Source organism: Papio anubis, chromosome 17 (genome assembly GCF_008728515.1).
Source record: "Papio anubis isolate 15944 chromosome 17, Panubis1.0, whole genome shotgun sequence".
Classification (NCBI taxonomy): Eukaryota; Metazoa; Chordata; class Mammalia; order Primates; family Cercopithecidae; genus Papio; species Papio anubis.
The window spans coordinates 56,582,872-56,605,227 of NC_044992.1; the positions used below are offsets into that span (position 1 = coordinate 56,582,872).

Below are 22,356 nucleotides of genomic sequence, written 5' to 3' on the forward strand. Positions count from 1 at the left end.
AAGTCCACATTCTATCCTGTGGTACCCCTCTCTTCATGACGGAACAACACAGAAAGACAAATTCATGACACAAGGTACACCAGATTCACTACAGCCTAAGACTAGCCTCACAAATAATTTTTCCTATTAATCAAAACCTTGCAGAGGAAACAGTATTTTTTTTTTAACCATTTATTCAACCAGTTTGCACACAGAGAGAGGCCAGAAGCTTGACTGGTAAGAATTTTTTTTTTTTTTTAAGACAGGGTATCTCTCTGTCACCTAGGCTGGGGTGCAGTGGCAAGATCTCTGCCCACTGCAACCTCCACCTCCCTAGTTCAAGTGATCCTTCCACCTCAGCCCTCCAAATAGCTGGGACTACAGGCGTGTACCACCACACCCAACTAATTTTTGTAGTTCTTTTTGTAGAGATGGGGGTTTCACTATGTTGCCCAGGCTGGTCTCAAACTCCCAATCTCAGGTGATCCTCCCACCTCAGCCTCCCAAAGTGCTGGGATTACAGGTGTAAGTCACTGCACCTGGTCTCTGACTGGTAAGAAATCCTTGCCCTTCTGCCAGTATGCCAAGTTTCTCGGTTCCCTTTCTCTGTGTGACTTTGGTGGCCCTGCTTGCTGTGCCATAGCTATGGGGGCCAAGCCATGTGACAAAAGAAAATCATCTTTTTCTCTTTCATGGAACCATAAGCAAAAGCCTCTCAATTTTGCAAGATGCTGCCCAAGAGGCTGCATGGAGAAATCAAATTAACATTTTTCATTCTGGCTGGAGCAAAATACATGTGACAAAACATAGACACTAGCCACCCCGCTGAGCACCCAATATCAACCTGGCAAGGCTCAAACTTGCCCCTGTTGGCCCCTGTCATCTTTGATCTACTCAAAGTGGGGTGGAAGGATCTCCAAACCAGGAGTTTCAACATGTGGTCTCTGAGCAAGACAGAAGAGTGGTCAGTCACCCTGTGTGACAGAAAAGATAGAAAAGGGAAAGGAAAGGAAGACAGAGAGAGGAAAGTGGAAGGAGTAAAGCATTGCCTGTGGCAGAGAAGGGGAGATGAGAAGCACCGGGAAGCCATAGAAAGACCCACCATCAAAGCAACACTGAAACAAAAGTTCAGGTGACTGCTTGTCAGTAACGAAGGGATCTTTTCCAGGAGTCCCATCAGATCTCAATTTTCCCCTTTGATGGAGGGAAAAAACCCCGCAGTCATCAGCAAAGAAGGCAAGGTGGATTAATCCAAAGAGAATAGCTGTTAGCATCCCATAGTGCCAAATCCTTTTTTTTGAGACAGTCTCGCTCTGTTGCCCAGGCTGGAGTACAGTAGCACTATCTTGGCTCACTGCAACCTCCACCCCCCGGGTTCAAGTGATTCTCCTACCTCAGCCTCCTCAGTAGCTAGGATTACAGGTGCACACCACCATGCCTGGCTAATGTTTGTATTTTTAGTAGAGACGAGGTTTCACGGTGTTGGCTAGGCTGGTCTCGAACTCCTGACCTCAAGTGATCTACCTGCCTCAGCCTCCCAAAGTGCTGGGATTACAGACATGAGCCACTGCGCCTGGCCACTAGATCCATTTTTAACTAAGAGGGGCCTTACTGAGGGGGACCTCTAACCCCCTATGTCTTGGGGGGGAATCTAACCCTTCGAAGTTGGGCTTCTAACCCAAATTTTTGTCCCTTAATCGGGATAAAATGTACCCGCTACTTACCCAAAGTCGGTCAATTAGTGCTGCACAGATGATTATCCTTTGGGCCAAGGGTCTCTCTGGTAATGTCTTTTTGTGGTTTGCCAGGAAGATGTTCCTGGAAAAGGGTCCCGATACAGACCCCAAGAGAGGGTTCTTGGATTTCACACAAGAAAGAATTCAGGATGTGTCCACAGAGTACAGTGAAGACACGTTTATTAGAGAAGTAAAGAAACAGAAGAATGGTTACTCAAGAGGCATAGCAGCCCCGAGCGCTGCTGTTGGCAGTTTTTCTGGTTATGTCCTGATCGTATGCTAAACAACGGGTGGATTATTCATGAGTTTTCTGGGAAAGGGGAAGGAAATCTTGAAACTGAGGCAGTCCATATAACTTTCAGACGTTGCCATGGTATTGTAAACTATCATGGCACTGGTGGGAGTGTCTTTTAGCATGCTAATCCATTATAATTAGCATATAATGAGCAATGAAGACATTCCAGAGGTCACTTGTCATCTCGGTTTTGGCAAGTTTTGACTGGTTTCTTTATTGCATCCTGTTTTATCACTTGCGTCTTTGTGACCTATATCTTGTGCTGATCTCCTGTTCTGTGACTAAAAATGCCTAACCTGGGAATGCAATTCAGAAGGTCTTAGCCTCATTTTACCCAGCTCCTATTCAAAAGAATAGTTGCTCTGGTTGCAGCACCTCTGACACATTTGCTAAACGGTTTAATGTCATAAATGGCTTCTTTAATGTGATAATTGTTCAACTTACCTGCTTTGGAGCAAAGGGCTGAGGAAGTGGAGTTAGCTATGCCCCCTAGCTATGCTGAGAAGAGTCAGACCTTATCTGTACTTCTTAGCTGGTGTTCTAGACTCCATACCTGGTACATAAATAAAATCTCTTACTTGCCAGGTTTTTCACCAAGAATAAAAGTAACTAAGAGGTAATATTGTAACATATGTAATTGAGAGTACTGGAGAAACAGTTTTACATGCAAAGTATGTAAGGAAAGTAGAATGTGTTTTTGGTAAAGAAGATATGGGAATGTAGGTTTTTTGGCCTAATTTAGAGAGTTAAAGGATTGTTTTCAATTCGACAGGATAAAGCTAAAGTTTTGAGTAAGTTGTGAAAGGTTTGTGAAAGATTAATCTTATAAAACAAATTCTATGTGTGAACATATTGCCTAAGTTAAAGGGGTATTATTCAGTTTTTCCGTAAATTGAACATTGAAATAAAACCACAACAGGGTTTTCTTAGGGCATTGATTTGATCCTTTTTTTTTTTTTTTTTTGAGACGGAGTCTCGTTTTGCCGCCCAGGCTGGAGTGCAGTGGCATGATCTCTGCTCACTGCAAGCTCCGCTTACTGGGTTCAAGCAATTCTACTGCCTCAACCTCCTGAGTAGCTGGGATTACAGGTGCGCGCCACCACGTCCAGCTAATTTTTGTATTTTTAGTAGAGACGGGGTTTCACCATGGTGGTCAGGCTGGTCTCGAACCCCTGACCTCGTGATCCGCCCGCCTCGGCCTCCCAAAGTGCTGGGATTACAAACGTGAGCCACCGCGCCCGGCCCTAATTTTTATATTTTTAGTAGAGATGGGGTTTCACCATGTTGGCCAGGCTGGTCTCAAACTCCTGACCTCAAGTGATCCGCCCAGCTCAGTCTCCCAAAGTGCTGGGATTACAGGCATGAGTCATCGTGCCTGGCCAATTTGATCCTTAACAGAAAATTGTAAAGGGCTATAAAAGGCTTATGAGAATCTTACCTTATGGTCAAACTAATAAAAATTAAATAAATTTGTCTACAGCTTCTATTAGGAATTGGGTTTGACATTAATAGTACACTAATGAAGGCCGGGCGCGGTGACTCACGCCTGTAATCCCAGCACTTTGGGAGGCCGAGGCGGGCGGATCACAAGGTCAGGAGATCGAGACCACGGTGAAACCCCCGTCTCTACTACAAATACAAAAAATTAGCCGGGCGCGGTTGTGGGCGCCTGTAGTCCCAGCTACTCGGGAGGCTGAGGCAGGAGAATGGCGGGAACCCGGGAGGTGGAGCTTGCAGTGAGCCAAGATCGCGCCACTGCACTCCAGCCTGGGCGACAGAGCGAGACTCCGTCTCAAAAAAAAAAAAAAAAAATAGTACACTAATGTAAAGGTGAAATTTGGCTTTCTCTCTTGAACAAAATTTTCACGTAATATTAAAAGATAATGAAAGATTTTTGCTTGCCTTTTGAATAAACTACAGGAAAAAGAAAGGAAATTAAAAAGACTTTTTTTTGGAAAGCTACATCTTCCTCTATCAGTGAGTAAAGGTTTTTGTCTTTTACAAATCTTTGAGTTATGATTTTGGCTAAATAAATGACTTATGTTGATCTAGGATTTTATTTTGTAATATCAGTATTTTAAATCTTTGATATTTGATAAACTTTCCAAAATCAAATTTTAAATTATGTCTTTTTCTGACCTGATTAATCCTTTTAGATATTAAGTCCTGTAAAATCCAAAAATGGCATATTTGGACCAGGTGCAGTGGCTCATGCCTGTAATCCTAGCACTTTGGGAGGCCGAGGCCAGTGGATCACTTCAGGCCAGTAGTTTGAGACCAGCCTGGCCAACATGGCAAAACCCCATCTCTGCTAAAAATACAAAAATTAGCCAGTCATGGTGGTGTGTGCTTATAGTCCCAGATACTCAGGAGGCTGAGGCACAAGAATCACTTGAACATGGGAGATGAAGACTGCAGTGAGCCGAGATTATGTACTGCATTCCAGCCTGGTGGACAGAGTGAGAGTACGTCACTGCATTCCAGCCTGGGGGACAGAGTGAGACTGTCTCAAAAAAAAAAAAAAAAAGAAAACAGATTTGACCTATGTGGTATACTAAAATCATACTGGAAGCACTGTCAAATATGAAATGGTGTTTGGCTTTCTTTGGGATTTATCTGTATAAGTATGTTATTGATACATAGTACAAAATTATGGGAAACTCCTATAGTTCTGATATGAGTTAGTGTAAGTTATCAGTAATAATTATAATTTTTATGTAAAATTGTTGTATACCACAGAAGTGACCAAATTTCCTTGTCAATTGCGTCTTTGAATATGGCTCCCCTAAGACCTTTTGTCATCCACAGACAATTGTTGTCTTGTTTTGATCCTGTTCAAAAGATGTTTTATAATTAGCTATAGGACTCTGACTCTTAAATCCAGGTCTCCGCTAACTTTTGAAAGTGTGTCATTAAAGTAGAGGGGAAAAATTTCCAAGACTCTCTTGGAAAACTAATGTGTTCATAAATATCAAGCAAAACAGGAATTAATTGCATAGACTAAATTAATAAAAGACAAAAATAATCTTCTTATGACTTTTTGCTTCAAACATTGCTGATCCTCTCTTGTTTTTCAGAGTCAAGAAAACTCTTCTTTTGAATTATTTACAGCTTTTAACAATTGAGTAAAGTATACTCCTATGAGCAAAATTTGGAGCATATTCCTTTCTCTCTACTTGATTTTTCCAGAATCTGGAAACTTTGTGAGTATTCATCAGTGTTTTTTGTTTGTTTGGTTGGTTGGTATTTTATTTGTTTGTTTGGACAGGGCCTTTCTCTCTCATCCAGGCTGAAGTTCAGTGGCATGGTCACAATCATCACAGCTCACTATAGCCTCGGCCTCACAGGCTCAAGTGATCCACTCACCTCAGCCTCCCAAGTACCTGGGGTTACAATTGTGTGTCACCACGCCCAGCTAATTTTGTTTTATTTGTTTGTAGAGTTGAGGTCTCACTATGTTGGCCAAGCTGGTCTCAAACTCCTGGGCACAAGTGATCCTCCCACATCAGCCCCCCAAAGTGCTGGGATTGCTGGTGTGAGCCACCACATCTGGCCTAGTATTCTTAACTTATGGTAATATAGCTATTTGCATAAGTGCAATAAGAATCTGTTTTTCTTTTGTATCAGGTTATTTTACCTGGAGTGCTTTCAAATACAAACAGACTGCTTTAAAGGAATCAAAGTTGACATATCGAGCCAATAAAAGCCCCTTAGGAAAACTGCCATCATACCTTGTCTACACAATCCCTGTACAGGGTTTCTGACCTGTGGCAAATAAAGAATGTCACTTTCTGACAGGCCCAGAAGCCTCAAGTTATCTTGGGACCTCAAGAAGAGAGAAATTTACCCAACTCATATAGGTATTTGCAGGCACAGATTAATCAGTGGCTGGGCTCAAGGCCTTAAAAACTCTTAATCTAAGAGTCCTTATAGAACAAAGTTCCATCAAAGCCAATTTTATTTTTCTATTATTATTATTATTGTTATTATTTTGAGATGGAGTTTTGCTCTTGTTGCCCAGGCTGGAGTGCAATGCCGTGATCTCTGCTCGCTGCAACCTCTGCCTCCTGGGTTCAAGCAATTCTCCTGCCTCAGGTTCCCAAGTAGCTGGGATTACAGGCATGCACCACCATACCCAGCTAATTTTGTATTTTTAGTACAGATGGGGTTTCTCCTTATTGGTCAAGCTGGTCTTGAACTCCTGACTTCAGGTGATCCACCTGCCTCAGCCTCCCAAAGTTCTGTGATTACAGGTGTGAGTCATCACACCTGGCAATCAAAGCCAAATTTAAAAGAAGCCTGTATAGCAAATAATTATTCTTGCTGCACATTATGTGAACAATATGCCAAGTCTCATAAGACTAAAGCTTGTTTTGCAAACAAATCAGTCCTACCATGATTTTTTTAAATTTAATAAAAATGGGAGATGAGAGAGAGAAAAAATTATGTATCAAAAACTATGGTATACCTTGATATGGTTTGGCTGTGTCCCCACCCAAATCTCATCTTGAATTCCCACACGTTGTGGAAGGGACCTGGTGTGAAGGAATTGAATCATGGGGGCAGGCCTTTCCCACACTATTCTCATGATAGTGAATAAGTCTCATGAAAGCTGATGGTTTTATAAGGGGGAGTTTCCCTGCACAAGCTCTCTCTTTGCCTGCTGCCATTCATGTAAGATGTGACTTGCTGCTCCTTGCCTTCCATCGTGATTGCGAGGCCTCTCCAGCCATGTGGAACTGTAAGTCCATTAAACCTCTCTTTCTTTTGTAAATTGCTCAGTCTCGGATATATCCTTATCAGCAGTGTGAAAATGAACTGATACATATCTGTTATTAGAGTCTGGTCTCATCCATTGTTTTTGAGTTTTTTCTGCTTTTTAAATTTTATTTTTATTTATTTATTTTGAGATGAAGTCTCACTCTGTCGCCCAGGCTGGAGTGCAGTGGCACGATCTCGGCTCACTGCAAGCTCTGCCTCCAGGGGTTCACACCATTCTCCTGCCTCAGCCTCCCGAGTAGCTGGGACTACAGGTGCCTGCCACTGCGTCTGGCTATTTTTTGAGACAGAATCTCACTTTGTTACCCAGGCTGGAGTGCAGCAACATGATCTCGGCTCACTGCAACCTCCATCTCCTGGGTTCAAGTGATTCTCATGTCTTGACCTCCCGAGTAGCTGGGATTACAGACACCCACCACCATACCCAGGTAATTTTTGTATTTTTAGTACAGATGGGGTTTTACCATGTGGGGTACTCTGGTCTTAAACTCCTGGCCTTAAGTGATCCACCTTCCTCGGCCTCCCAAAATGTTGGAATTACAGGCATGAGCCATCACACCCGACCTTTTCTGCTATTTAGACTGACCCTGATTATTTTTGTGAACCAACCAATGATCTCTGTCTGCTGCTCAGCAGAAACAGGAGGAATGGGTGATGCAAAAATGTGGAATCAGTTTATAATTCTGGGCATGTATTGGGATTGGCTAGCAACTCCGTATCAGCTTGGTTCTAACCATTGCCCAGTTCATGGAAAGCCTTCCTATTTAGTTTACTTGGAATTATTTTATCTATTTTGTTTTACTATTATGGAATATATGACTGTTGTACTCTTTGTATAGGAATGCAGGATAAACTCACTCAACATTTTCTTTTTTTTTTTTTTTTTGAGATGGAGTTTTGCTCTTGTTGCTCAGGCTGGAGTGCAGTGGTGCAATCTTGGCTCACTGTAAGCGATTCTCCTGCCTCAGCCTCTCGAGCAGCTGGGATTACAGACATGTGCCACCGCACCTGGCTAATTTTGTATTTTTAGTAGAGACGGGGTTTCTCTATGTTGGTCAGGCTGGTCTTGAACTCCTGATCTCAGGTGATCTGCCTGCCTTGGCCTCCCAAAGCCCTGAGATTACAGGCATGAGTCACTGTGCCCGGCCAACATTTTCTTAAATTGAGCACTTATTAATCTTCCAGACACCACCTTTTGTCAGAACTCAGAGTTATGAATGGCCATCACCATACTAACGCTTTCTGACTGAGCTCCTCTCTACCCTGAATAAAAGAGACCCTAATAGTTAGGCAGAAATATCACCACCCCTATTCAGCCCAAAGAAGTTACTGATGATGGATCTTCATCCCTCTACAACACTTCATCCCCTTGTAAAAGGCAGGGGGAAGTGTGTCAGAGGTGTTAGAACCAGACCGACTCCATCTTGAACAGGGGCTGGGTAAGATAAGGTTGAGACCTGCTGGGCTGCATTCTCAGGAGGTTGTGGATTTTTAGTCACAGGATGAGATAGGAGGTTGACACAAGATACAGGTCACAAAGAACCCACTGATAAAACAGGATGCAGTAAAGAAACCAGCCCAAACCCATTAAATCCAAGATGGCAACAAAAGTGACCTCTGACCATCTTCACTGCTCATTATGCTAATATAATGCATTAGCATGCTAAAAGACACTCCCACCAGCACCATGACAGTATACAAATGCCATGGCAACATCCAGAAGTTACCCTATGTGGTCTAAAATGGGGAGGAACCATTAGTTCTGGGAACTCCTCGCCCCTTTCCCAGAAAATTTAGGAGTAATCAAACCCTTGTTTAGCATATGATCAAGAAATAACCTTAAAAATAGCCAACCAGCAGCCCTTAGGGCTGCTCTGCCTATGGAGTAGCCATTCTTTTGCTTCTTTACTTCTCTAATAAACTTGTGCTCACTCTACTCTGTGGACGCACCCTGAATTCTTTCTTGTGTGAGATCCAAGAACCCTTTCTTGGGGTCTGGATCAGAACCCCTTTCTGGAAACACTGTAGATAACATCACTATTGTAAAACCTACAATTGGTGTTTTGGAGATCTTTCGGACTGACCCCACCTGGACCCATGACTCATGAGTCAGCTGATCCTGTGGCTCCACGCAGAGGTGGACTCAGCTCAAGAAGACTGTTTTCTACACCCCTGTGATTTCATCCTCAACCAATCAGTAACACCCATTCCCGAGTCCCCTGCCCACCAAATTTTCCACAAAACCCTTAACATCATAGCCTTCAGGGACATTGATGAGAGTAATAAATTTCATTCCCCATGTGGTGTGGCTGATTGCATGCCAAGTAAACTCTCTTTTTGCAATGCTGTCATCTCAGTGAATTGATTTTTGTTTGTGCAGCAGGCAAGAAGAACTCATCAGGCAATTACACCTTCACCAGATGGTATTTATTAAAGTTTTATGGAAGAATAAAGTTAAACCAATGAATTAGATAATTTTTGTTATTGAGAACTATTAAATATATATATAAATAATATATAAAAATATCTATAAACATATAAAATCTCTATCTATATTATATATATATGGTGTATTAGTCCATTTTCACACTGCTATAAAGGACTACCTAAGACTGGGTAATATATAAAGAAAAGAGGTTTAGACTGGGCATGGTGGCTCACACTTGTAATCCCAGCACTTTGGGAGGCCAAGGTGGGGGGATCACCTGAGGTCAGGAGTTCAAGACCAGCCTCAGCCACATGATGAAACCCCATCACTACTAAAAATACAAAAATTAGCTGGGCATGGTGATGGGCACCTGTAATCCCAGCTGCTCAGGAGGCTGAGGCAGGAGAGTCACTTGAACCTGGGAGGTGGAGGTTGCAGTGAGCCAAGATCATGCCATTGCACTCCAGCCTGGGCAACAAGAGTGAAATTCTGTTTCAAAAAAAAAATACAAAAATTAGCTGGGCATTATGGTTGGCACCTGTAATCCCAGCTACTTGGGAGGCTGAGGCAGGAGAATTACTTGAACCTGAGAGGTAGAAGCTGCAGTGAGCCGAGATTGTGCCACTGTACTCAAGCCTGAGTGACAGAACAAGATTCCATCTCAAAAAAAAAAAAGACCCTGTTGTTGCAAGCCTGTGGGTTGCCTGAGCGCAAGTATGGGCTCCAGGTGGGTCTTTTGAGGAAAGGATCTTGTTTTTACCTTCCATGTAAAAGTTACTTTATGTTTCCCAATACCTCAGTGGTTTTGAACCCAAGCCTCTGGGAAATGTCCCAACCTCCTGTCCTCACTCAGTGCACCGTGCTGTCAGGCTTAGAGGAGGCTCTTTCTCCTTATGGAGGAAAAAGGAAACGTGTCAAGGTCTGCCATTATCCCATCTTTCCTCCTTCTCCATAATAAGAATATTAATGTGGAAAGAAATAATTGAAAGAGGAGCGGCCGGGCGCGGTGGCTCATGACTGTAATCCCAGCACTTTGGGAGGCCGAGGGCGGATCACCTGAGGTTAGGAGTTCGAGACCAGCCTGGCCAATGTGGTGACACCCCGTCTCTACTAAAAATACAAAATTTAGCCAGGCGTGGTGGCAGGCACCTGTAGTTACAGCTACTTGGGAAGCTGAGGCAGGAGAATTGCTTGAACCCGGGAGGTGGAGGTTGCAGTGAGCCAAGATCGTGCCATTGCACTCTAGCTTGGGGGACAAGAGCGAGACGTCGTCTCAAAAAAAAAAAAAAAAAAAAAAAGAAAGAGGAGCTAGAATAAGAAAATAAAAGCTGGTAAATTAGTTCAACCATTGTGGAAGACAGTGTGGCGATTCCTCAAAGATCTAGAACTAGAAATACCATTTGACCCAGCAATCCCATTACTGGGTATATACCCAAAGGATTATAAATCATGCTACTATAAAGATACATGCACATGTGTGTTTATTGTGGCACTATTCACAATAGCAAAGACTTGGAACCAACCCAAATGCCCATCAATCATAGACTGGATTAAGAAAATGTGGCACACACACACCATGGAATACTATGCAGTCATTAAAAAGGATGAGTCACGTCCTTTGCAGGGACATGGATGAAGCTGGAAACCACCATTCTCAGCAAACTATCACAAGGACAGAAAACCAAACACCGCATACCAAACACCACATGTTCTCACTCATCGGTGGGAATTGAACAATGAGATCACTTGGATACAGGGAGGGGAACATCACACACCAGGGCCTGTCAGGGGGTGGGGGGTTAGGGGAGGGATAGCATTAGGAGAAATACCTAATGTAGATGATGAGTTGATGGGTGCAGCAAACCAACAAGGCACGTGTATACCTATGTATCAAACCTGCACGTTGTGCACATGTACCCTAGAACTTAAAGTATAATAAAAAAAAAAGAAAATAAAAATATTCTACTCTCCAGATATAGCTATTGTTAACATTTTGAGAAAATATCCTTCCAGATAGTTTTTCTCTTTCTTTCTTCCTTTCCTTTCTTTTCCTTTTCTTTTTTAATTTAGAGACAAGGTCTCATTACATTGCTCAGGCTGGTCTCAAACGATCCACCTATCTTAGTCTCCCAAAGTGCTGGGAATACAGGCATGAGCCACTGTGCCTGGACTCCAGAGAGTTTTTCTATGAATATAAATCATGCACTTTCTTATTTAGAAAAATGATTTATGTTATTACAACTGTTAATAATAGCTTTTCTCTTTTCTTAAGTGTATTGTGGTTCTCTTACCACATCATGAAATGTTCTTCTATATCATCATTAAAAAAAAAATCTTTTCTTTTCTTTTTTGAGACGGAGTCTCGCTCTGTCGCCCAGGCTGGAGTGCAGTGGCACTCCCAAAGTGCTGGGATTACCAGTGAGCCACCACCCCTGGCTCCACATTTTAGTATAGACCCATGGAAATGGTTTCTCTATCAGATCCAGTACAAATTGCAGACACGTCTGGCAACGAAAAAAATATATATGTATATATTGGCAACTTCTAGTATTTTTAGACTTGAGTAATAGCTGCAGTAGCACGATCTCAGGCCACTGCAACCTCCGGTTCCCAGGTTCCCAAGTGGCTGAGATTACAGGCACTTGCCACCACACTCAGCTAATTTTTTAAATTTTTACTAGAGACAAGGTTTCGCCGTGTTGACCAGGCTGGTCTCAAATTCTTGATCTCAAGTGATCCACCCACCTCAGTCTCCCAAAGTGCTGGGATTACAGGCATGAGCCACTGCACTCGGCCTCACACATTCTATTTCAAAGGCTGATCTAAGTTTACTCCTACCTCAGTTCTCCTGGCACTGCAGAGCTCACCATAATAGCAAGACCCCAAGGCTCCCTTGATTCAGAACTGCACTTTTGAAAGACCCCATCTCAGAAAATAAATAAATAAATAAAAAGGGCCAGGCGCCGTGGCTCACACCTGTAATCCCAGCACTTTGGGAGGCCGAGGCGGGTGGATCATGAGGTTGGGAAATCGAGACCATCCTGGCTAACATGGTGAAACCCTGTCTCTACTAAAAATACAAAAAATTGGCCGGGCGTGGTGACACACACTTGTAATCCCAGTTACTTGGAAGGCCGAGGCAGGAGAATCCCTTGAACCCAGGAGGTGGAGGTTGCAGTGAGCCAAGATAGGGCCACTGCACTCCAGCCTGGGCAACAGAGAGAGACTCCATCTCAAAAAAAAAAAGAGAGAAAGAAAATGTGGATGCAGGGAATGATCCTATGGTTGTCTGCTCTTTTCCAGCTGGCCAGCAGTGGTAGCTGAAAAGTGACAGGATGCTGATGAAAAACATTGCAGATGTGAAGAAAAGAAAAAGTTGATGGAATTTTGCACATGTGTCTGACAGTTCACCCATGGAAACTTTTACAAAGTGCAGTAAAGCTGTTGTAGTAAGGGTTGGACATGGTGGCTCATGCCTGTAATCCCAGCATTTTGGGAGGCCACACGCACGAGGATCGCTTGAGCCCAGGAGTTCAAAACCAGCCTGGGCAATATAGTGAGACTTCGTCTCTACAAAAAAGTTAAAAACTTAGTAGTGTATGGTGGTTTGTGCCTGTGGTCCCACCTACTAGAGAGGCTGAGGTGGAAGGATAGTTTGATTCTGGGAAGTGGAGGTTGCAGTGAGCCAAGATGGTACCACTGCACTCCAGCTTGGGAGACAGAGCAAGACTCTGTCAAACCCCCTAGCTAGGTGACCCTAAGTCAATAAGGAGGGATTTGGTTACACCTTGGGAACTAAGGCACAGAGATGAATGTTCCAGCTCAAGGCCACCCCTGCCATTCAGCTCCTTGCTTCCTTTCTTGGTGGACCTGTCAATTCTTGCATGTGTCGACCAGCTGTCTTGCCCACCTAGCCCCATAGTCATACCTTTCTATCCTCTTGGTGATCTCCACTCCATCAAGAGTGGCTCTGCACATCCTATTTCAATTGACATTTTTTTTTTTTTGAGATGGAGTTTCACTCTATCACCCAGGCTGGAGTGCAGTGGTGCAATCTCGGCTCACTGCAACCTCCACCTCCTGGGTTCAAGCGATTCTCCTGCCTCAGCCCCCCAGGTAGCTGGGATTATAGGCACACGCCACCATGCCCAGCTAATTTTTTTGTATTTTTACTAGAGATGGGGTTTTGCGGTGTTGGCCAGGCTGGTCTCAAATTCCTAATCTCAGGTGATCCGTCCTCCTCGGCCTCCCGAAGTGCTAGGATTATAGGCATGAGCCACTGCACCTGGCCTGCATGTTTTATTTTAAAGGCTGATCTAAGTTAACTCCTACCTTAGATCTCCTGACACTGAAGGGCTCGCCGTAATAACAAGTCCCCAAGGCTCCCTTGATTCAGAAATCACTGAGGCAGCAGCATCTTGTACAAATATTTCTCAGACTTCACTGTGTGTAAGAATTGCTTGGGACCCTTGTTTTAAAAAAAAAAAAAAATCAGAGTCCCAGACTTCAAACCCGTTCAGTCTGGAGTGGGGTCTAGGAATCAATAGTTAATGAAAGCAGGCATTTTTGGCTAGGCACAGTAGCTCACACCTGTAATCCCAGCACTTCGGGAGGCAGAGGTGGGAGGATCACTTGAGCTCAGGAGTTTAACACCAGCCTGGGCAACTAGACCCCTGTCTCTACAAATAAAAATGATTAGCCAGGCATGGTGGTGCACACCTGTGGGCCCAGCTACTCAGGAGGCTGAAGTGGGAGGATCACCTGAGCCCAGGAGTTTGAAGCTGCAATGAGCTATGATCACAGCACTCCACTCCAATCTGGGTGACGGAGTGAGGCCAGTCTCAAAAAAAAAAAAAAAAAAGCAGGCATTTTTGATACAATATTTGTATTATCTGCTTAAGACAGTCAGTTTGCTTCCAAAGACTAAACCGAACTTCCACTAAACTCCTTTCGGCATAGACTGAGTCCAGAGCAAGGAGATCAGGTGGGTTTACATAGACAATGTAACAGTCAGATTTACCTCCTTTTCTCTTTCCCAGCCAGGGTGGGAATGGGTGGCAGGGGGTGTGGGGGGCGGGTGACAGTCTACCAAATATCTCTCTTCTTACGGGAACTCATAGAGGAAAACAGATTGGTCGAACGAACCAGTCATATTATGCAAAGCTCGTCCAAACCCTCTGATTTCCTTAACTTGGCCAAGAAAAAGAGGAAGTTCTCCGAGTGACTCACTACTGTGGTGCTACTATGCCTTCTGACCCCGTCTTGGACTTCATCTGGGAGAATGTGGAGACATTTGAACAGGCTCCTTCTCTGGAGCGTATTTGCTTCTGTCACATGTAAGCTCCCCTTATTATTTTGAGGCTCGAACCTCTAAGCCAACGCGTCATGTGGAAAGTGAGCTTAATCGTGTTCCTTTTCTCTCTTTCAGGTAGAAAAGCTGTATTGGATTGTGAGGCAATGAACACAAATGGTAAGTTTCACTTCTTTCTTACTGAAACCATTTTCGTTGAAGTGGTGAGACAGTCTGATTGCAACATGAGCGTCCATTCGAAAGTGTTTCTGAACTTTTATGAACAACCAAAGAATGGTCTTTTCAATTATCTATTACTTAAAATAAAATGATTTTAGGGAGGGGATTGCAGCGTTTTTTCCTGAGGCTCAGTGACAAAATATTGAAATCGTTTTCACAATGAAAGTTTTCTAACTTTCCTTGTTATTGTTTTATGGTTGTTGTGTTTTAACTAGAAAGCCAACACACAGACTGGGCGTGGTGCCTCAGGCCTGTAATCCCAGCACTTTGGGAGGCTAATGGGGTAGGATTGCTTGAGCTCAGGAGTTCGAAGCCAGCCTGAACAACATAGTGAGACCTCATTTCTTTTTTTTTTTTTTTTGAGACGGAGTGTCGCTCTGCCGCCCAGGCTGGAGTGCAGTGGCCGGATCTCAGCTCACTGCAAGCTCCGCCTCCTGGGTTCACGCCGTTCTCCTGTCTCAGCCTCCCGAGTAGCTGGTAGCTGGGACTACAGGCGCCCGCCACCTTGCCCGGCTAGTTTTCTGTATTTTTTTAGTAGAGACGGGGTTTCACCGTGTCGGCCAGGATGGTCTCGATCTCCTGACCTCGTGATCCGCCCGTCTCGGCCTCCCAAAGTGCTGGGATTACAGGCTTGAGCCACCGCGCCCGGCCGAGACCTCATTTCTTAAAAAAAAACAAAAAAACACAAAACCCACAGAATTATTGTGAAATAATTCAAGCAACACTAGAAATATACATTGGGAAGTGGTCTAACTCTGGTTCTACTAGTTACTAGCCAGCAGCCTGAGCTCATGACATACCGACTTTGACCTTAATTTCTATTTTTTTTTTTTTTTTTAGACGGAGTCTTGCTCTGTCGCCCAGGCTGGAGGCAGTGGCGCGATCTCAGCTCACTGCAACCTCTGCCTCCTGGGTTCAAGCGATTCTCCTGCCTCAGCCTCCCGAGTAGCTGGGACTATAGGCATATGTCACCAAGCCCGGCTACTTTTTTATATTTTTAGTAGAGATGGGGTTTCACCTTGTTAGCCAGGATGGTCTCGATCTCCTGACCTCATGATCTATCCTCCTCGGACTCCCAAAGTGCTAGGATTACAGGCGTGAGACACCGTAATTTCTTTCATCTGTGAAGTGGGCTAATAAAAGCACCTACCTGGTAGGCTAGTGTGCAGATCAAATGAGACAATCCTTGCTCCTCATCACAGTGCCAGACATATGGTAAACCATCCATAAGTGATAGTCAAAGTGGTTGTTGTTACTGTATAAAATGTAAAAGTTCCATTACAATCCTCCTCCAATCCTTCTCCCCCTCCTACTTCCAGAAGCAACTGCTATCAACAGTCATTTTGTATTCGGTATCATAGTAAATAAACTCGTCTGTGACTTTCTTTTAACTTAATATATTATAGACATCTTTTCTAAGTAGTAGATATCGATTTAGCTCATCTTTTTCTTTCTTTTTTTTTTTTTTTTTTGTTTGTTTGTTTGAGACAGAGTTTCATCTTGTTGCCCAGGCTGGAGTACAGTGGCGCCATCTCAGCTCACTGTGACCTCTGCCTCCTGGTTTCAAGGGATCCTCCTGCCTCAGCCTCTCGAGTAGCTGGGATTACAGGTGCCACCATGCCTGACTAATTTTTGTATTGTTTTTTTGGTAGAGGCGGGGTTTCACCATGTTGGCAAAGCTGTTCTTGAACTCTTGACCTCGTGATCCTCCCGCCTCGGCCTCCCAAAGTGCTGGGGTTACAGGCATGAGCTACTACACCCGGCCTCAGTTCCTCTTTTTCAACAGCTGCATGGTGTTTTAAGACTCAGCCATGATTCTTTCAGCCATCCTTATTTATTGTTCCACTTTTTGGGGGCAATATAAACAATGCTACAGTAAACATCCTTGTACAAAACATTCTTTATGGATGCTTGAGAGCTTGAAAGCATCTCTGTAGAATGAAATTCTAGAATTGAAATTGCGAGGTCAGAGGGCATACACATTTAAATTGTTACAGACCCTGCTAAGTTGCCCTCCCAACAAGGCTGATCGTATCCTATCTGTCACCAACGGTGACACCCACTCCCCAACGGTGGATATAATCACTTTTACTTTTTAATTTTATTTAGGGTTTTTTTTTTTTTCTTTCTTTCTCTGAGACAGAGTCTCTGCTCTGTCGCCCAGATTGGAGTGCAGTGGTGAGATCTCAGCTTTCTGCAGCCTTGAGCTTCCAAGCTCAATTGATCCTCCCGCTTTCGCTGCCTCCCAAGTAGTGCCATACAGGTGTGCGCCATCATGCCCAGCTAATTTTTGTATTTTTAGTAGAGGCAGGGTTTCACCATTTACCCAGGCTGGTCTCGAACTCCTGGACTCAAGAGATCTGCCTGCCTCGGCCTCCCAGATTGCTGGGATTACAGGCGTGAGCCACCGTGCCTGGCCAATCATTTTTAAAATTTATGCCAATCTGATGAGTGAAAAATGATATCTCAGTGTTGTTTTAATTTGTAGTTGCCTCATCACTTGTGAAGTTGAACATCTTTTTTCATGTTTACTGGCCACAAACACTGTAGCATTCCTATATTAGAAAAAACTTAGGGTTGGCTATTTGGTTGGAAAGGTAGTTTAAGTCTTGTCTTAAAGTTGAGTTTATATGGCGGGGCACAGTGACTCACACCTATAATCCCGGCACTGTGGGAGGCTGAGGCAGGCAGTCACTTGAGGTCAGGAGTTCAAGACCAGCCTGGCCAACATGGTGAAACACTGTCTCTACCAAAACTACAAAACTTAGCTGGGCATGATGACGTGTGCCTATCGTCCCAGCTGCTCAGGAGGCTGAGGCAGGAGGATCAGTTGAGCCTGAAAGTTCAAGGCTGTGGTAAGTCAAGATCATGCCACTGCACTGCAGCCTGGGCAACGGAGTGAGACTCTGTCTCCAAAAAAAAAAAAAGGTTGAGTTTATGTAAGACTGAGAAAATGTTAATTGTCCAGATCAAAGAGTGGGAGAAGAGTTTATTGCATTTTTAAAAGCATTTTTGAAGAGTCTAAATCTGTCTTCCACCCAAGCCATCCACTGGTCCCAGCTATGTTTTGTTTGTTCTGTTTTGCTTTCTAAAAATTAGAGATGAGGGCTCTCTATGTTGCCCAGGCTGTTCTCGAACTCCTGACCTCAAGCGATCCTCCCACCACAGCCTTCCAAAGTGCTAGGATTATAGGCGTGAACCACCACACCCAGCTTCAATAACTTTTTGTTTATTTTTTATTTTTATTTTTTGAAATAGTATTACTCTGTCGCCCAGGCTGGAGTGCAGTGGCATGATCTTGGCTCACTGCAACCTCCACCTTCCGGGTTTAAGCAATTCTCCTGCCTTGGCCTCCTGAGTAGCTGGGATTACAGGTGCCCGCCACCGTGCTGGCTAATTTTTGTATTTTTAGTAGAGACAGGGTTTTGCCATGTTGCCCAGGCTGGTCTCGAACTCATGGCCTCAAGTGATCCACCTGCCTTGGCCTCCCAAAGTGCTGGGATTACAGGCGTGAGCCACCTTGACCAGCCAGGATCTTAACAAGGACTTTTTCTTGTGTCATTTTGTTTTTCAGAATTCCCTTCTCCATGTTTGGACTCGAAGACTAATGTGGTTATGAAGGGTCAAAATGTATCTATGTTTTGCTCCCATAAGAACAAATCACTGCAGATCACCTATTCATTGTTTCGACATAAGACACACCTGGGAACCCAGAATGGAAAAGGTGAACCTGCAATTTTTAACCTAAGCATCACAGAAGCCCATGAATCAGGCCCCTACAAATGCAAAGCCCAAGTTTACAGCTGTTCAAAATACAGCCGTGACTTCAACTTCACAATTGTCGGTAAGTAGAGCACCTGTTCCTTGGAGCCCTATAATTTATAGGGTCTTTTCTGGTTCTATGAGGGGCTCTCCATGACCCTTGCGAACACTCAACAAACTGGAAAGTATGTTACTGCGATCTTTATTCTTTTTTTATTTTTTATTTATTTTTAGACCTGGTCAACAGGAAGTATTTTTAATTTTTTAATTTTTGAGATCTGTATTCTTTTTTTTTTTTTTGAAACAGAGTCTCACTCTGTTGCCCAGGCTGGAGTACAGTGGTACAATCTTGGTCCACTGCAAACTCCGCCTCCCGGGTTTAAGGCATTCTCCTGCCTCAGCCTCTCAAGTAGCTGGGATTATAGGCACCCATCACCACACCTGGCTAATTTTTGTATTTTTACTTGAGACGAGGTTTCACCGTGTTGGTCAGGCTGATCTCGAACTCCTGACATCAGGTGATCCGCCTGCCTCAGCCTCCCAAAGTGCTGGGATTACAGGGGTGAGCCACTGCGCCCAGTGAGTTCTCTATTCTTAATAATTCCATTTCACCTTCTCTTTCAAAGACTTTCGACCATGTCAGGTAATAGTCTTATATCTTTAGGCAAAAGTCTTATATCTCAACAATAATTGTTGAGGTCTTTTCTAGGAACTTTATTCTGTGATTCCCATTGTGTGGGCAAAAATCACTTTTTTTTTTTTTTTTCTGAAGCCTTGGGCCCCATGGAGAGGGTCTTCAAAGCCCCAGGCCTTTCCCACCGCTTCCTTAGTGTCCGGGGCCCCTCTGCTAGCACTCACTGCTATGTTTTTCTGTCCCATTTTCCCATCCCAAGCTTGTTACTGCCTAGCATTAAGGGCCTCATCTGTGAAGGTGACCTTGATAATGGACTCCTGGGAGAGGAGAAAGTCTTCTAGGAAACACATGTATGTTACACCTGGAGTCTTCAAAGCACAGGGACCCTGACTTCCTGAGAACTCTTGAGTGGTCCTCTATGTCTATGCTATCCAGTATGATACTGTTTAAATTTGTTTATTTTGTTTTATTTTCTTTCTTTCTTTCTTTCTTTTTTTTTTGAGATGGAATCTCGCCCTGTCACCCAGGCTGGAGTGCAGTGGCATGATCTCAGCTCACTGCAACCTCTGCCTTTCAGTTCAAGTAATTCTCCCACCTCAGCCTCCCAAGTGGCTGGGATTACAGGCACGTACCACCACGTCCAGCTAATTTTTGTATTTTTAATAGAGATGGGGTTTCACCATGTTGACCAGGCTGGTCTTGAACTCCTGACCTTAGGTGATTCACCCACCTCAGCCTCCCAAAGTGCTGGGATTACAGGCGTGTGCCACCGCTCCTGGCCAAAATTTATTAATTTAATAGCCTATGTCACCCAGGCTGGAGTGCAGAGGCTACTCACAGGAAATCAAAGTCCACCGCAGTCTCAAACTCCTGTTCTTAAGAGATCCTCCCACCTCAGCATCCTGAATAGCTGGGATTACAAGCACATGTCATAATTGAAATCAAGTTAATGAAAATTAGATGAAATAAAAAATTTCACTCCACAGTCTCATTAGTTACATTTCAAGGCTTTGGTAGCCACACCTGTAGCTGGTGGCCACCACATTGGACAACACAGATGTAGACCATTCCCATCATCACAGAAAGTTCTACTGGGTGACATTGCTGTAGCTCAGTGATTCTTAGTTTTTTAGGTTATAACTGTCTTAATAATCTAATGATAGCAATGAATACCTTCTCCAGAGAAATATTCATAAAGCTGCAGATACAAATTTCTGCATAAGGTTTTAGAGGATGCTACAGACTCCAGGTTAGAACCCATTATCTTGGCCAGGTGCAGTGGCTCACAGGTGTAATCTCAGCACTTTGGGAGACTGAGGCAGGAGGATCACCCGAGCCCAGGAGTTTGAGACCAGCCTGAGCATTATATGGAGACCATGTGTCTACAAAAAGTTAAAAAATATATATATATGTAGCTGAGCATGGTGGCGTGCCTATAGTGCCAACTACTCAGGAGGCTGAGTTGGGAGGATTGCCTCAGCTCAGGAGTTGAAGGCTGCAGTGAGCTGTGATTGCACCACCGCACACCAGCCTGGGTGACAGAGAGAGACCCTGTCTCAAGAAAAAAAAAAATCCCAATGATCTTTGGACATAAACTGAGTATATTCCTTGTGAAAGGAAAAGGAAGAAGGAGGGGGAAAATCCCTGCAAACATGGTACTGGAACACGATGGATTTGTGAGGGCAGGAACATAGCTGATGATATTCTCTAGAGGTCAGACTCCTGCTGCACTGGGCGATAAGCCCATCGGTTCATATGTTTTCTGTGCACGAGCTTCCTGCAATTTGTTAGGGTAATTACACAGTCCGGTAATAAAACTATCTTGGTAGATTATAAAACTGTATTATCTTCAGTTAGGGCAGATCAACAGGCACTACTGAGTACCTACTCTGTGCAAGCAATTGTGCTACTGGGTTTTTAATGAGGCCTAAAACACAGTGTTGTCCCCAACCCAGTCAAGGTTGAAACTATGAGCCATAAACACAAATTCATTAACCACTGATTCACTCATCAATTTTTTATTTTTATTTTTTTTTGAGACAGAGTCTTGCTCTGTCGCCCAGGCTGGAGTGCAGTGGCGCCATCTCAGCTCACTGCAAGCTCTGCCTCCCGAGTTCACGCCATTCTCCTGCCTCAGCCTCCCTAGTAGCTGGGACTATAGGCACCCGCTACCACGCCCGGCTAATTTTTTTTTTTTTGTATTTTTACTGGAGACGGGGTTTCACCATGTTAGCCAGGATGGTCTCAATCTCCTGACCTCATGAACCGCCCGCCTCGGCCTCCCAAAGTGCTCACTCATCAAATGTTTAAAGAGAACACAGGGCCGGCTGCGGTGGCTCACGCCTGTAATCCCAGCACTTTGGGAGGTTGAGTGGGGGCAGATCACTTGAGGTCAGTAGTTCAAGACCAGTCTGGCCAACATGGTGAAACCCTGTCTGTACTAAAAATACAAAAGTTAGCCAGGCATGGTGGTGGGCACCTGTAATCTCCAGCTACTTGGGAGGCTGAGGCAGGAGAGTTGCTTGAACCTGGGAGGTAGAGGTTGCAATGAGCCAAGATCGTGCCACTGCACTCCAGCCTGGACAACAGACTGAGACTGCGTCTCAAAAAAGAAAGTATATCTGGCCGGGCGCGGTGGCTCAAGCCTGTAATCCCAGCACTTTGGGAGGCCGAGGCGGGTGGATCACGAGGTCAGGAGATCGAGACCATCCTGGCTAACATGGTGAAACCCCGCCTCTACTAAAATACAAAAACTAGTCGGGCGGGTGGCGGGATGCCTGTAGTCCCAGCTACCGGAGGCTGAGGCAGGAGAATGGCGTGAACCTGAGAGGTGGAGCTTGCAGTGAGCCGAGATCGCCACTGCACTCCAGCCTGGGTGACAGATGAGACCTTGGTCTCAAAAAAAAAAAAAAAAAAAAAAGAACATTTTTTAAAAAAAATTGTTTTTAAGTATGGACTCTTGAAGTCAGTGCTGACTGAGCCATTTACTAGCTGTGTGACGTTGGGCAAATTTCTCAATCTCTCTGAAGCACAGTTGGTTCATCTGTGGAATGGGTATGATACTATCCACACTGCAGGACTGTCGTGAAGGTCAAATGAGATCATGTGAATGGCATGCCTGGCACACGATAGATACTTAACAACTTTTCTTCCTTTCCTATAATACTGTCTTATTAATACATATATAATAAAATGTATAGCTGGGTTTTTCTG

The 22,356-nt window shown here is 44.1% G+C and overlaps 1 protein-coding gene across 9 annotated transcripts in view; it reads left to right on the forward strand.

Annotated features, from left to right (window-relative positions):
* The first annotated feature begins 14,346 nt into the window (after positions 1-14,346).
* MILR1 (mast cell immunoglobulin like receptor 1) overlaps positions 14,347-22,356 on the forward strand; it is a 32,842-nt gene continuing 24,832 nt past the window's right edge. For 3 of the 9 annotated variants that reach the window (XR_002518174.2, XM_021929330.2, XM_021929329.2), the window contains exons 1-3: positions 14,353-14,553; positions 14,646-14,687; positions 18,322-18,591. Coding sequence is in view for 8 of the 9 variants with exons in the window: in XM_021929330.2 (XP_021785022.1) it covers positions 14,499-14,553; positions 14,646-14,687; positions 18,322-18,591 (367 nt within the window). In the remaining variant the exon portion in view is untranslated. Of the gene's footprint in view, positions 14,554-14,645; positions 14,688-18,321; positions 18,592-22,356 lie in introns of all 9 variants that reach the window. The other 6 variants (XM_009191027.4, XM_017950879.3, XM_009191024.4 and 3 more) reach the window with 4 other exon arrangements.